The sequence below is a fragment of the Oncorhynchus nerka genome, linkage group LG10 (genome assembly GCF_034236695.1).
Source record: "Oncorhynchus nerka isolate Pitt River linkage group LG10, Oner_Uvic_2.0, whole genome shotgun sequence".
In the NCBI taxonomy this organism is placed as follows: Eukaryota; Metazoa; Chordata; class Actinopteri; order Salmoniformes; family Salmonidae; genus Oncorhynchus; species Oncorhynchus nerka.
The window spans coordinates 74,257,397-74,274,535 of record NC_088405.1 but is presented as its reverse complement, the minus strand read 5'-3'; the positions used below and the strand labels follow the sequence as shown (position 1 = coordinate 74,274,535).

The 17,139-nt window shown below is 41.7% G+C and overlaps 1 protein-coding gene across 13 annotated transcripts in view; it reads left to right on the top strand.

Moving 5' to 3' along the window:
- Nucleotides 1-17,139, top strand: part of LOC115136002 (neural cell adhesion molecule 1-like) — a 335,970-nt gene that overhangs the window by 283,117 nt on the left and 35,714 nt on the right. For 5 of the 13 annotated variants that reach the window (XM_029671307.2, XM_029671305.2, XM_029671311.2 and 2 more), the window contains one exon: nt 5,146-5,271. In XM_029671307.2, coding sequence (XP_029527167.2) covers nt 5,146-5,271 — 126 coding nt within the window. Of the gene's footprint in view, nt 1-5,145; nt 5,272-11,586; nt 11,602-11,882; nt 11,919-16,922; nt 16,971-17,139 lie in introns of all 13 variants that reach the window. The other 8 variants (XM_029671296.2, XM_065023741.1, XM_065023744.1 and 5 more) reach the window with 3 other exon arrangements.

Here is a 17,139-nt window from a genome sequence, read left to right as displayed (position 1 = left end):
AATGTGAACGTCAGCATTCAGTTTGAATAAGGCTTGTTTGTAGAAACAAGCCTAGAGTCAGAGCATTATCAATACCTTTCATATTGAGTCTTGGCCAGTGTTCTCTTGGAGGAGACAAATCCACCTCAATGGGTCCTGGATAAATAATGTGTAAATAAAATATAAGGGGAAAGGGGAGACCTATTCAGTTGCACAACTGAATGCATTCAACCTAAATGTGTCCTCCGCATTTAACCCAATCCCTCTGAATCATAGAGGTGCGGGGGGCTGCCTTAATCCACATCCACTGCACCCGAGGAGCAGTTGGTGTTGGGGGTTAACTGCTTTTCTCAAGGGTAGAACAGCAGATTTTTCCTCCTTGCTGGCTCGGGGATTCAAACCAGGGACCTTTTGTTTACTGGCCCTACACTCTGAACCGCTAGGCTATATGCCACCCATCAAAACATATGTAGGATATTGGGGTAGATATTAGAATTTGATTATCAGTGCGGCAGCACAACGCGCCAAATCTGTCAGGGGCTAGAAGTCTATGTGGGCTAGAATCCTGCGCGTGTCCATTTTTTGGAGCTACACTCGCCCCACACCGGCCACATCAATTCTGAGCCCCACCTGATATCCGACATAAGATTTTTCTCCTCAACCTGACCTACCAGCATAGATTTGTTCCGAGAGCCGATCTGTGACCTGCCAAATAGTATTGTTTTTATGACTCCCCTCCCTGCATGAATTGATTTGTCTGCATGACTTTTCAACATTTGGATAAAAGGAAACCATAACATGAATTAATTATATCTTTTTAGTTTTACAATGAGATGCAGCTCATTGACATCTTAAATCGCTCTGTTAAAATGGGCCTTCTAATTACCTTTATTACCTAATGAAAGCCTATAGCCGACATAACAGACCCGGCACCAGGATCAAGTGACCAAGGGGACAGTTGAAACTCCACATGTTTGGTGGTTCTTGCATTGGAATTATATTGAATTCTGCTTATATAATTATGCTATACCACAGTAAACATAAAGTTCAAATGCCGTTCAAATTGTTTTTGAAATCTGTAGCCTCTCTGCTGCTCTATATCAGCACGATGGAAAGCGCCCTACAGGTCAAATTTGACCCATGTATTGGCCCATTGATCATCAGTTATCTTGGCCCATTGATCATCAGTTATATAAAAAATATTTTCTCCGCCCCATGGCAAAATGTGCAAAATTGCAGGAAATGAACATGAAGGATGTGGGCCACTGAGGACCCATGAGCCACTGCGGCCCCTTATGATGAGTTCTGTTTTTTGTGGCCCCCGCCCCTATCAAAGTTTCCCATCCATGATTTACAGCAAGTAAAACCAATAGGCTACGTAGAAAACCGGGGCGGCAGGTAGCCTAGTGGTTAGAGCGTTGGACTAGTAACTGAAAGGTTTCAAGCTCGAATCCCTGAGCTGACATGGTAAAAATCTGTCGTTCTGCCCCCGAACAAGGCAGTTAACCCACTGTTCCTAGGCAATCATTGAAAATAAGGATTTGTTCTTAACTGAATTGCCTAGTTAAATGAAGGTAAAAAAATCAATAAAAACATGTAATAGCATCTGCAGTAGTCCAACCACTCTCTTCCTATGAACCAATTGCTATTAAATGAATGTTTTTGGACATAAAACCCGCGGCTAGGGTAGGATTCTAGACTAACTTGGGCTGGCTCCTCTGTTCCAAGATCAGCAGGAACAGGTGGAGGTGGCTGTGGAGCCATTATCCTGATGGTGCTTGTGGAAGGGTGGGTAGGCTCTGCACGTGGAGCTAGCTGGAGCTCGGCAGCATCATCACTGCTGGGCTTGGCAGCGGCCTATGTGGTTTGATGCTGCTGCTGTTACTCATCGCTCTCCTCCTTTGTGTGGGTACTTTGGTGAAGCTACATTCTGATATTCATTGTGGCATATTAAATGGTTTGAGCTAGCTAAATAGACTAAGGATAACAACACAAACACTTTTTACAGCTAGCTAACTAAGACTGAAGCAGCTTCAATGGTTTATTTGACCCCACTACCGGTCAAACGTTTTAGAACACCTACTCATTCAATGTTTGTTTTTGTTTTTTACTATTTTATACATTGTAGAATAATAGTGAAGACATCAAAACTATGAAATAACACATATGGAATCATGTAGTAAGGAAAAAAGTGTTAAACAAATGCAAATATATTTTAAATTTGAGATTCAAATAGCCACCCTTTGCCTAGATGACAGCTTTGCACACTTAAAAGCATTTTCCCCCCCGCTTTTAATGGAAACGAGAGGAGTCAAACCTAACTGCCCAGTGGCTTTCCATAGCCCTCCAACACACATCGCGGTGCGTGCTGTCCATTATACTGACAAAGCTCAGCGGAGAAACCACCAACCTGTCACTCAATCATTTTTACTTTTTTGCTATTTTTATATAGGGACACTAGACTACAACTGAGGGTAAAGGCTAAAGTTTGAACTGAGGGGGCTAAGTCACTTTAGCCCCCTCGTGGAACCGGGCCCACGACATAACAAAACAAGACCTTTACGTTCAATATTGTTTAGATAATCAAATAGTTTAATTGAAGCTGAAATAAACAATTCCCAGAATCAAATATTGGCAGCAAAAATACATTTATTTACCACTCAAACTTTGACCAGCACACTGGTTTAAACTTGATATGGCCGCATAAGGTCTGAATGAACGAAAGCCTGAATTAAAGTAATAATAAACTGATAATAAACTGAATTAGCCTATCGTCAACAAATACCTGCTTGCACTTTTTGCTGGCTGTGTATCCAGCTACCGGGTTGTTGTCCTTGTCCACAATGAGTCCCAAATCCTTCCCAACCAAACTGGGGATTTTACTTGTAGCACCTGTTTCCAGGATGGTTTAGGTCTATTTCATAACCTTTCTTTTTATTTATCCTACGTTAGACATTTTTCTGTGAGCTAGGCTAGCCAGGGAAAGTACACTTGGCAACTTATTTTAACGTGGGAGGATGAAACATACATTTCAGCACTACACAAATAATAGACAGTTCCCTGATCCACTGCATGCATGGCTGGTAGCCTATACAATTGTTTACATACACATTAGCCAAATACATTTAAACTCAGTTTTTCACAATTCCTGACATTTAATCAGAGTAAAAATTCCCTGTCTTAGGTCAGTTAGGATCACCACTTTGGAGCAATGGCTTCTTCCTTGCTGAGCGGCCTTTCAGGTTATGTCGATATAGGACTCGTTTTACTGTGGATATAGATACTTTTGTACCTGTTTCCGCCAGCATCTTCACAAGGTCCTTTGCTGTTGTTCTGTTATGGATTTGCACTTTTCACACCAAAGTATGTTAATCTCTAGGAGACAGAACGCGTCTCCTTCCTGAGCGGTATGACGGCTGTGAGGACCCATGATCCCATGGTGCGTACTATTGTTTGTACAGATAAACGTGGTACCTTTAGGCGTTTGGAAATTGCTCCCAAGGATGAACCAGACCTGTGGAGGTCTACAACTTTTTTTCTGAGGTCTTGGCTGATTTCTTTTGATTTTCCCATGATGTCAAGCAAAGAGGCACTGCGTTTGAAGGTAGACTTTGAAATACATCCACAGGTACACCTCCAATTGACTTCAATGATGTCAATTAGCCTATCAGAAGTTTCTAAAGCCATGACATAATTTTCTGGAATTTTCCAAGCTGTTTAAAGGCACAGTAACTTAGTGTATGTAAACTTCTGACCTACTGGAATTGTAATACAGTGAATTATAAGTGAAATAATCTGTCTGTGAACAGTTGTTGGAAAAATTACTTGTGCCATGCACAAAGTAGATGTTCTAACAGACTTGCCAAAACTATAGTTTGTTAACAAGAAATTTGTGGAGTGGTTGAAAAATGAGTTTTAATGACTCCAACCTAAGTGTATGTAAACTCACAGAATGTGATTCGCAACACAACAGAACAAGCTCCTGGGTTTGTAAATGTTTTAACATTTTATTTAATGTTTCTGACCCGCAAATAATTGTTCTGAACCGCGAGCTGACCTGCAGGTTGAAATCATTTTTTCATTCCACCCACTAGCTTTTTGTTGCGGGTCAACTGTGGGAACCGTGGGTATCCAACCTGATGCAGGACTCTAATGTGGGCACATCTGTTGGCCTGTCTGTCTTACTCTCACATGGGATATATCAGCAGATTGTTGACAGGCTGCTCTGTCAGCCCAGAACCCAGGGGCCACTTTTCACAGCCCAGCCTGATGCGCACACACACACACACACACACACAGAAGCACCCAAACTAAAGACAACTTGGTTCACACACCAGTGACTGCAATTCTGCACACAGACACACACATAACAGCCTGCCAATAGACATTTGCACTGTGAAAGGCCTGCCAACAAACACACACAGATACCTAGTTATGGACTAGAAAATATTCACACACGCACAGAAACAAAACACAGACAACCTAAACATATGACATCCTCACACACAGTGTCAAGCAATAAACCTCCCCACTCACTCACTCAAACAGACAAGGGCCCGCCTCTACGCTCGCTCATACACAAAAAACAGTGCCAACATACAGATCACTCTCTTTTCCACCACACTGTCTTGCTCCTCGACAGAGAAGAGATCACAATAACAGCCATCACTCTGTCCTGCCCTCTGCTCCTCTTAGCAGAGGCCTCCCATTGCATCACTCATCCTAGAGCAAGGTTCCCCAACTGGAGGCCCGTGGGTAATTTTATTTGGCCCTTAAAGTTTTCTGAGCAATTTTGGGACATAAGACTGTTAAAACACCAGCAAATCAGCTCCAAGTAATTTTAATTTATTCCAAAGTATTCCTATGCATAGTAGAGTGATCGTATACAAATGTAAGCAAGATTTGAAATTATTATGTTTTAGTCAAATATTATATGGGTTTGGGCTTCTTGCAGTCAATTTGTAGTCTACAAATGATTTGTAATTATGTCTGGCCTGCTGACCATCCACTCAACAACAAAAAATCGGCCCAGGGTTGAATCTAGTTGATGATGCTTGTCCTTGAGCCATCCAAGACATTACAAGTGGGCTTCATCAGCCAGCCGGGTGACTAGGTCTGTATCAATGTCTTTAATGGAGCTTTCTAAAATCCCCTTTTTTCCGACAGGCCTGAGCATGATCACCATCGTTGGCCTGAAGCCCGAGACCTTCTATGAGGTCAAGATGTCTGCCATCAACGGCAAGGGTGAGGGCGAGAGCAGCACTCCTCTGACCTTCAAGACAGCGCCAGTCCGTAAGTGCTTCCCTCCTTCCTTGTTCCCTCCTGCAGAGAGATTGCACTCACCTAACCCGAATGCTTTTCCTCCCTATCACGACCTCGTGTAGTCTAGCCATCCAGCCACGACCACCTATCCCCCCCAAGCTCCCAGCGCCACATGCATAATGCATCTTCCTTCTGATCTCCTTGAAGGACCAGCCACTGCGCTCCAGGGATGCATTGCCAACTGCCCCCAGCCTGTGTGTCTGTTTGCATTTGCCTTAGCGGAGTTACCAACAACCGGATGTTCCGGTTTTCAGGGATACATCTATTTTCACCCTATAGCTTCCTTTTCTACTGAAAACTGGATGTGGGAATTCCACTGAGGTGTTTCTCTTATGCCTGTTACGTTAAGTTACGTTTCATAGAAAGGTTAGGGAAGTAGGGGTGGGGACCTACGTTTTTCAGCTAATGGGTGGTGGAAGGGGGGCGCCATCCAAATTTCCGCCCTCCCCCTCCCTTTCGCTGGTCCTGGTGACAGTAGTGTCTGTGTGTGTTTGTCACACGCACACACACACACACACACACACACACACACACACACACACACACACACACACACACACATAGGCCTACAGTGTTTTACCCAGTTCTGGTGTATTTTGTCCTTCTCTCCCCATGGGATGTTGTTATTTCTAGAGGGCTAAGACAGCCCCCTTCCCTACCCCACATACCACCCCTCCCAACCTTCAGAGTATAATTTGCTAGGTGCAGAAAACATATTGTCTCGTCTCTATCTCTGTGTGTCGGCATTCTCAGTCTACACAACTCAAACTTTTTCCATTTATTGTGAAGCTAACTTCAGTCCGTGCATTTCTGCAAGCTGTTTTGGGACAATTTCCCTCTTCATGAGGACAATGAAAGACAATATCTACGATGACAACTGTAAATGTTATCAGAGCACAATTCTTTGTCGTTTTGAGATTTTCTCTTGACAGGTATCTGATAGATCAATTCATGCTAATGCCTAATCATTAAATGAAAGGAACAACGCTCGCATCACTACACAACACAACATCAAAAACAATTTTGACAAATGTAATTTAAGGCTGCTATTTTGGTGGACTAAAAATCCATGTAGATGTCAAGGTAAATTGGCCAAGTGTTATTTTGGTCGTCTGCAGCACAGTGGTGACTAGCACTTTAACACATTTGTTAGTAAAGAGGCGCTGTGTGCTTGTGAGTGCACCAATCGGAGAGCATGAACACACAAAAAATGAACACACAAAAAATAAAACACACATAAGCCTACAGTGTTTTACCCTGTTCTGGTAAAACACACATTTACGATTAGTCTGGACACTGAAGAGTTAATTATTAAGCAATTACTAACTTCAATATTGGCAAAAAATTTGCCCGGATCTTCAAAACTTGTAAAACATAGTGAAGTTAAACAATACATTGTGCCTATGTCAGTATAATGGAAGACAAATCAACACTGAGGGTTTGATATTCTGAATCTCAGATGCAGTCACAAGTAAGCAGAGGTTGTTTCTGCAAGTTCTACCTAAGGACGAATCCAAAATCCAGGTTGTGAAAATGTTGTTATACAGTGCCTATTTTTATTTGGATTTCATGTAATGGACATACACAAAATAGTATAAATTGGTGAAGTCTAATGAAAAAAAATGTACTTGTTTAAAAAAAATCTAAAAAATAAAACATGGAAAAGTGCTGTGTGCATATGTATTCACCCCCTTTGCTATGAAGTCCCTAAATAAGATCTTGTGCAACCGACTACCTTCAGAAGCCACATAATTAGTTAAATAAAGTCCACCTGTGTGCAATCTAAGTGTCACATGATCTGAGTATATATACACCTGTTCTGAAAGGCCCCAGAGTCTGAAACACAACTAAGCAAGGGGCACCACCAAGCAAGCGGCACTATGAAGACCAAGGAGCTCTCCGTACAGGTCAGGGAGAAAGTTGTGGAGAAGTACAGATCAGGGTTGGGTTATAAAAAAATATCCAAAACTTTGAACATCCCACAGAGCACCATTAAATCCATTATTAAAAAGTGGAAAGAATATGGCACCACAACAAATCTGCCAAGAGAGGGCCGCCCACCAAAACTCATGGACAAGGCATTAATCTGAGAGGCAACAAAGAGACCAAAGATAACGCTGAAGGAGCTGCAAGCTCCACAGCGGAGATTGGAGTATCTGTCCATAGGACCACTTTAAGCCGTACACTCCACAGAGCTAGGCTTTACGGAAGAGTGGCCAGAAAAAAATAGGCAAACATGTTTGGTGTTCGCCAAACGGCATGTGGGAGACTCCCCAAACATATGGAAGAAGGTACTCTGGTCAGATGAGACTAAAATATTGCTTTTTGATCATCAAGGAAAATGCTATATCTGGCGCAAACCCAACACCTCTCATCACCCCAAGAATACCATCCCTACAGTGAAGCATGGTGGTGGCAGTATCATGCTGTGGGGATGTTTTTCATCGGCAGGGACTGGGAAACTGGTCAGAATTGAAGGAATGATGGATGGCGCTAAATACGGGAAATTCTTGAGGGAAACCTGTTTCAGTCTTCCAGTGATTTGAGACTGGGACTGAGGTTCACCTTCCAGCAGGACAATGACCCTAAGCATACTGCTAAAGCAACACTCAAGTGGTTTAAGGGGAAACATTTCAATGTCTTGGAATGGCCTAGTCAAAGCCCAGACCTCAATCCAATTAAGAATCTGTGGTATGACTTAAAGATTGCTGTGAACCAGCGGAACCCATCCAACTTGAAGGAGCTGGAGCAGTTTTGCCTTGAAGAACGGGCAAAAATCTCAGCGGCTAGATGTGCCAAGCTTATAGAGACATACCCAAAGAGACTTGCAGCTGTAATTGCTGCAAAAGGTGGCTCTACAAAGTATTGACTTTGGGGGGGTGAATAGTTATGCATGCTTAAGTTTTCAGTTTTTTTCTTATTATTTCTTCTGTTCCACAAAAAAAAATGTGCATCTTCAAAGTAGTAGGCATGTTGTGTAAATCAAATGATACAACCCACCCCCCCAAAAAAACATTTTAATTCCAGGTTGTAAAGCAACAAAATAGGAAAAATGCCAAGGGGGTGAATACTTTCATAAGCCACTGTATGCGTAGAGTAGCACGGGCATAGGGGGAACATTCAATCTGAAAATATAGAGATTCATTTACTACCAGAACAGTTTATGAATGCGCCATTTTTGGGATGTTTTATTAAGGCCGCTTTACACATTTAAGTCACTGGATCTCATTTGTAAGAGCTGCATAATAAAATAGCATAACACGAATCTGCCCAGATTCACACACTGTGTTAGCCATCTAAAAACACTGAAGGAATTAGAGAGTTGGAATGGAAAAGCGACCCCATCTTTTATTTTCTCCCTCCTAGTTTGTCAGTCATGCTGAACGGTGTTGCTGTACGTGGTAGTTAAGGTTATTTTCTCTAGGTTTATTCACTTCTGATTCAACACATTTAAGGCATGAATCAGTCTGATTCTGTTTTGCTTCTTGCCATGCTTCCATCTGTGCTTTTCACCCTCTGTGCTTCTGTAGCAACCACCCTTAGTTCCCACTTAGACCCTTTTTTCAGTCTGAAGTCTAGAGGGATGCCTTGTCCTTTTACTTCATCTTGATTTGGAGCATTGAGTACCTTAATCAGATAAACAGCGACCTAAAGTCATAACTCTCTATTACTCTATTTCATAATGTTCTGAATGTTTTCTCACCTTGAAAGTACTGTGACATTATTTGAAGTCTGTCCAGAATGCTAAACATGCCTAATTTATAAGGTACATTGATTAGGTATGTTTATTTTACGGCTCATGAGCTCTATAAATCTATGATTGTTTTTCCTGATAATAGTTACAGTGCCTTCAGAAATTGTTCATACCCCTTCTCCTTTTCCACATTTTGTTGTATTGCAGCCTGAATTTAAAATGGATATAATTTTGAGTTTTTGTCACTGGGCTCAACACAATACCCCATAATGTCAGATTGGAATTTAAACAAAGTAATTCAAAATGAAAAACTGAAGTGCCTTGAGTTAATAAGTATTAAACCCCTTTTTATTGCACACCTAAATAAGTTCAGGAGTAAAAAAGTCACATAATGAGCTGCATGGATAGTGTTTAACGTGATTTTTGAATGACTACCTCATCTCTGTACTCCACACATACTGTACAAGTATCTGTCCCTCAGTGTTCCCCCAGTGAATCTCAAACCCAGATTCAACCATCCCTTTGAGCATGGTAAAGTTATTAATTACACTTTGGATGGTGTTTCAGTCACGACAAAGAGAGCAGCATAGCACCCTGCATCCCTCTGCTGGTTTTTCTCTGAAACTAAGCAGGGTTGATTTTGGTTGGTCCCTGGATGGGACCCCAGATTCTGTTGGAGGGCCAGTAGGAGGCACTCTTTCCTCGGGTCTGAAAATAAAAAAATATCCCAATGCCCAGGGCAATGATTGGCCTGTGTAAGGTGGTGTCTTTTGTCCTGACTCTCTGTGGTCATTAAAGATGCCATGGCACTTATTGGTCTTAATTCCCAATCTGTCCTTCGTACCATCATGACCACCTAACCATCCCCAGCTTACAATTGGCTCATTCATCCCCCTGTAACTATTCCCCAGGTTGTTGCTGTAGATGAGAATGTGTTCTCAGTCAATTTAGCTGGTAAAGGGTTAAATATACCGAACAAAAATATAAATGCAACAATTTCAAAGATTTTACTGAGTTGCAGTTCATATAATGAAATCAGTCATTTGAAATAAATTAATTAGGCCCTAATCTATGGATTTCACACGACTGGGCAGGGGTGCAGCCGTGGATGGGCCTTGGAGGGCATACGCCCACCCACCCACCCACAGCCAATCTGAATTCGTTTTTCCCCACAAAAGGGCTTTATTACAGACAGAAATACTCAGCCCCCCCCCCCCCCCCTGTGTAATGATCATGCTGTTTAATCAGCTTTTTGATATGCCTTACCTGACAGGTAATGGATTATCGTGGCAAAGGATAAATGCTAACTAACAGGGAAGTAAACAAAATGTGAGAGAACCTTTTTTGTGCGTATGGAACATTTCTGTGATTTTTTTATTTCAACTCATGAAGCATGGGACCAACACCTTACATGTTGCATTTATATTTTTGTTCAGTGTAAAAACAAAGGAAGGAAACCACTCAGGGATTTCACCATGAGGCCAATGGTGAATTAAAACAGTTAGTTTAATGGCTGTGATAGGAGAAAACTGAGGCTGGATCAACAACATTGTAGTACTCCACAATACTAACCTAAATGACAGGGTGAACAGAAGGAAGCCCTTACAGAATTAACAATATTCCAAAACATGCATCCTGTTTGCAACAAAGTTGGGGCAAAGCAATACATTTTTTGTCCTGAATACAAAGTGTTATGTTTGGGGCAAATCCAATACAACCCATTACTGAGTACCACTCTCCATATGTTTAAGCATGGTGGTGGCAGCATCATCTTATGGGTTTTGATGTAATTGTTAAGGACTGGGAAGTTTTTCAGGATAAAAAATAAACAGAATGGAGCTAAGCACAGGCAAAATCCTAGAGGAAAACCTGGTTCAGTTTGCTTTCCTCCAGACACTGGGAGATGAATTCACCTTTCAGAAGGACAATAACCTAAAACACAAGGCCAACTGGAGTTGCCAACCAAGAAGACAGTGAATGTTCCTGAGTGACCAGGTTACAGTTTTTACTTAAATCGTATTGAAAATCTATGGCAAGACCTGAAAATAGTTGTCTAGCAATGATCAACAACCAATTTGACAGAACTTGAAGAATGTTTAAAAGAATAATGGGCAAATGTTGCACAATCCAAGTGTAGAAAGCTCTTAGAGACGTATCCAGAAAGACTCACAGCTGTAATCGCTGCCAAAAGGTGCTTCTACTACAAAGTACTGACTCGGGGGTGTGAATACTTGTGTAAATTTGATATTTCTGTATTTAATTTTCAATACATTTGCAAAACTTTCTAAAAACTTGTTTTCAATTTGTCCTTATAGGGTATTGTGTGTAGATGTTTTGAATCAATTTTGAATTCAGACTGTAACACAACATAATGTGGAATATGTCAAGTGTGTGAATACTTTCTGAAGACACTGTATACTTTACCAAAGTGAACTATCCCATTATCACTGTTTATCATGGTTCATATTTAGTTGTGAAGTGACAGGACAGCCACCTTCTACCATTTTTGTACATTTCTGTTTTAATTGTTTCTGTTTCTTCTGATTTTGTTCATCTTTACCCATCTATTTTTGTTCAATTGGACTTCTCAGGCTATACTTTCACAAGTAAGTTTCTCGTCTCCCTGTCTTTGCATCCTTTTCTTTGACTGTTTTCATTTCATCCATTTATTTTAAACATTTATGTAAAAAACTTAATTAACAATTGTTTGTTTTATAGATGAAAAAACATATTTTCAATGGACAATTGAATTTGCTTTGTTTCGTTATCTCTTTGAATTAAGAATTCTACTTGGCCATTACCTCAAAGCTTTGATTGGGGCATTTTGGTATTTGCTTTCAATAAATTAAAACGCTCACACAATAACTCTTGTCTCAAACATTTCCAGACGGCATACCATTTCATTACTCTAACGTGGACTCAGGTTTGTTTTAGTCATATTGTAGTTTCTAAGCAGACTTTGAGTGTGTAATACATGAGTGACCATGTACTGTGCAATCACATAGTTCCATAGCTCATTTTTAGCCACTTGCTTCTCCCGTGTGCATCTTGTCCCCTCTCCCTTTGTACAGTGAACTGATTGACCCCTGATTGACTTCAAATAGCCACTCAATCCTTAGCCATTTGTACAGATACTCAGTAATTGGTATGAACATAATGAGCAATAACAACATGTTGGACAGTGTTATTGCCCATACAGCAGCGTATACAAACAAAGACAAAGAACTGCGCCGCATTATCAGCCAAAGGGAAATATAAATATTCAGTGCCATTAGTTTCTCAATGATGACTCATTGTTTATGTGGCACAATTTAAATGTAGCCTGAGATGTCGGCAACAGACAGGATCCAGCCGTGGTTGGGTTTGTTGCCGTTCATAAAGGGATACTTTGGGATTTTGGCAATCTGCATCCAGTATGAAGGAAGTGAAGTGGTAGTTTCATGAGCCAATACTAACTAGCATTAGCACAATGACTGGAAGTCTATTGTATCTACTAGTATGCTAGCAGTTACCATAGACTTCCAGTCATTTCACTAATGCTAGTTAGCAATTGCATTAACACTAGTCAGCAACTTCCTTCAAACTGTATCCACAAGCTAATCTGACTCTGCCAAAAATGGGCAAAATTCTGAAGTATCCCTTTAAGGCATCCCTAATTCACCAGGTTTATTGCATCTCTGCTCAGCCATGACAGTGTGAGGCAACATTACAGAGAAGCCTATTTTTCCCCCTCATAAGACCCTAGTACAAAGGCAGAGAAGCGCAACAAAGACAATATCTCATAATTATGCTGATTCTCTTATGTGGTTATGTTTGGAGGAGATGGATACCATCATCTGTTTTTATTGTGGAGGCTGGTGGGATAATGGTTGGAACACTCCAAACACACACTTAACATTCCTCAGGGCCTGCATGACTAGCCAGGAGCACAGGGATGGCATAGACTTTAGTCTTCTCTGTTGTTGTATGAGTACTACTGTATTACAGTACTATTGTATTTCCAGGGTGTAAGGGACAACTTGTAAATCTAGACAAAAGCTGTTGATATTAAATGGCATATAATGAAATAATTACTTTAAAAACATATGATCAGGTATATTTATTATAATTATATTATACAAGTTTTAAATTAATCTCCTTTAATTGGTTTGTGTGTGTCATAGTACTAGTTAGGAGGACTCAGGGTTTACAAGATGGGCCATAGTGAATGCTCTCTTGTACATTTCCGTGTCATGCCATTGTTCCAATCAGTGTCTCCATCAATTGGGAACAGAAGACATGTCTTAGTTTTTGAAATACCGTGACCCAAGTTAAAACAATTAGAAGTCCATAGTGTCCACAACCACCCTTATAGAAGTCCTACTAGAATAAGAGGTAAGCCAGGTGTCCACAGAACCTGCAAAGGGATATGACAATTCTCTAAGGGCTAACCCGATGCTCAAGGTTCCTCACCAGATCCCCAGGACATTTCAACCAAAGCTGAGGACCAGGGAGGTGTAGTCATGGGTACCATGTCAGAGACAGAGCCCCCTGTGTTGAGGTTCCCCTTTCCCTCTGGGGACTCCACCTGATGACCCACAGAGGGCAGCGGGTAACACAGCTGTTCCTGTAGCCATGACAACACATATCCTCACTCTAGTCAAGGCAACAGAGACCCAGTGACCCATGGCAATAGCCTTGAGGTCAACTCTGTAGATCAAATCAAATCAAATTTTATTTGTCACATACACATGGTTAGCAGATGTTAATGCGAGTGTAGCGAAATGCTTGTGCTTCTAGTTCCGACAATGCAGTGATAACCAACAAGTAATCTAACTAACAATTCCAAAACTACTGTCTTATACACAGTGTAAGGGGATAAGGAATATGTACATAAGGATATATGAATGAGTGATGGTACAGAGCAGCATACAGTAGATGGTATCGAGTACAGTATATACATATGAGATGAGTATGTAGACAAAGTAAACAAAGTGGCATAGTTAAAGTGGCTAGTGACATAAGAATGCAGTCGATGATCTAGAGTACAGTATATACATATGCATATGAGATGAATAATGTAGGGTAAGTAACATTATATAAGGTAGCATTGTTTAAAGTGGCTAGTGATATATTTACATCATTTCCCATTATTAAAGTGGCTGGAGTTGGGTCAGTGTCAATGACAGTGTGTTGGCAGCAGCCACTCAATGTTAGTGGTGGCTGTTTAACAGTCTGATGGCCTTGAGATAGAAGCTGTTTTTCAGTCTCTCGGTCCCAGCTTTGATGCACCTGTACTGACCTCGCCTTCTGGATGATAGCGGGGTGAACAGGCAGTGGTTTGGGTGGTTGATGTCCTTGATGATCTTTATGGCCTTCCTGTAACATCGGGTGGTGTAGGTGTCCTGGAGGGCAGGTAGTTTGCCCCCGGTGATGCGTTGTGCAGACCTCACTACCCTCTGGAGAGCCTTACGGTTGAGGGCGGAGCAGTTGCCGTACCAGGCGGTGATACAGCCCGCCAGGATGCTCTCGATTGTGCATCTGTAGAAGTTTGTGAGTGCTTTTGGTGACAAGCCGAATTTCTTCAGCCTCCTGAGGTTGAAGAGGCGCTGCTGCGCCTTCTTCACGACGCTGTCAGTGTGAGTGGACCAATTCAGTTTGTCTGTGATGTGTATGCCGAGGAACTTAAAACTTGCTACCCTCTCCACTACTGATCCATCGATGTGGATAGGGGGGTGTTCCCTCTGCTGTTTCCTGAAGTCCACAATCATCTCCTTAGTTTTGTTGACGTTGAGTGTGAGGTTATTTTCCTGACACCACACTCCGAGGGCCCTCACCTCCTCCCTGTAGGCCGTCTCGTCGTTGTTGGTAATCAAGCCTACCACTGTTGTGTCGTCCGCAAACTTGATGATTGAGTTGGAGGCGTGCATGGCCACGCAGTCGTGGGTGAACAGGGAGTACAGGAGAGGGCTCAGAACGCACCCTTGTGGGGCCCCCGTGTTGAGGATCAGCGGGGAGGAGATGTTGTTGCCTACCCTCACCACCTGTGGGCGGCCCGATTGCATGTATAAGGGGGTTTGACCTCTGTAGGTAGAGGAAGTCACCAGTAAGCCGGCCATGGTGGTCGAGGCTGTGGTGGTGGAAGGAACTATGGAGACTGTTCTAACGTCAGCAACCACACCTCAAATTACATATACAACAGCAGCTACCTCACAAAATGCTCCCAACACACTCACGCAGCATTCCAGCTGGTGATCCGACGTAATTGGAGAGTGAGTATGCCTTTCTAAGGGATGGCTCAGCCTCCTTCTCCCTGTCTCTTGGCATTTTTCAACGAATTGGTTTTTCAGAAACCCTTCTAACATGATGTGCCTTGGCCCTGGCACCATGGAAACCTGGCTATAAATACCTCTGCTGCCTCTCAGCTTTTATGCAATTGCAGTGAAAAAAAATATGTTTATTGGTTATTATGTAGCTATCCAGTATGCTCTAAGCGTCCGTCTCTCCCCAGCATGCTTGTGCGGACCGAATCCCTATTAATAATTAAAAGGTTGAGAAGATTTTTCTTTAGGTCATTTTTGCATTCTCTCAAAATGTATTATCTGCAATGGACGTTACCACAAATATGTGGCTTGCAATATCTGCGGTTTGCCAGACATAGTTGCTGGCCTGCTCATGCAAGATGGATTATCACTCAAATTCTAACCGGTGAAACAACTGAATTTCTGATTGTACTTCTGTTTCTGAACTGATGACAACTTAAAGGCAGTCAAGCAGTGTGAAGCTTCTTTGTGAAGTCGATGGCTTATGAGCATTTCTTGCAAATATTATGTCAAAAGCAGGCATGCTTTTTTCAAATTAAATTTCAAATTAAAACATTTCTCATTTTTAAATTGACAGTGTTCTACCAAGTCTTTTTCACTCTGGTTGGAGTTGTTCTGTCAATGGCCGCAGTGTTGCTTTTATCATTTAGTGTCTTTGTCTGCCATACCATTCCTCACCTCATTTACAGTATATCTAAGGAAAGCCTGACCCACTTGAAGCAACAACTTAGGTTCTCTTAGACAGTTCTACCCTCACTTGTGTACAAATAGAGCCTGGTAAATTAGGCGTATTGTACATTGATAGTCCATTTTATGGTTCACTTACACAATATGCTTTTGTCACTAATAACACATTTTTAGATGTTCACAGTTAATTGAGTCATACAAGAGAATAGTTTCTCATATAACTATTTTCAGCTGACTACCAATGATACATTTTCATTGTCATGAGTCTGCACAAATCGGTGGTTTTTACAAGAACACCTACCTTGTGGGTAATGACTCATGATTATCTTGAGAAAGCAGCTTGGTTGGAATGAATTGTGTTTGTGTTGATAAAATGGGTTCAATTCTAATGATAATTGTCAAACATAGACCAACAGCTATACTACCTGCTTCAAACAAGGCTTATGGAAACTCATCTTCTGCTCTTAGGAATTTTAATGTGAGGAGGTCAATATGTATTTAGAATTTACAGGGCTACCTGCTGGTGTTCCTAATGAGATAAGAATATGATAGTGTACGTTAAATGAGTGTGAAACTTTAGTTTATTACAGTACAATGTAGATTCCAGCTGATTTTAATGATAGAACACAGTTAAATACGTTCCATAATAGCAGCATCTCAGGTTGTGGTATGACACATTCTTATGGTGAATGTGATGTTGTACTGTACATCATGATTTTGAAGTGCTCTTGTTCATGAGGTGTTTCATGCTGCTCAGCATAAGCCTTATCTGAAAGTCGATATGACGCTCTATGGTGTGTTGGTGCCAGTGGATGACTGATGTGTACCGGGGGGGTGCTCTGCCATCAGGATGTTCAGTCGTCTGTAACACTAACGACTTGCACTGCCCTCTCTGGGGAATCGCGGGCACCTCTCACCATGTTTTCACCATCTTGCAGTTTCGTCAGTGACACCAACCTTCATTCCTTCAACCAGTGCAGCCCTTAGTGAGTATGCCGGTGTGTCTCCCTCTACCCCCCAATATCCCTCTCTATGCCTGCTTGGTCTCACACTGCTTAGTGCTACTCGCTCCGCTTTAGAGACGAGGAGCTACTGCTGTACTGTTATTAGTTATAGGGTTGGTCAGTGATACAGAGAGACAGTCAGGCAGTCACT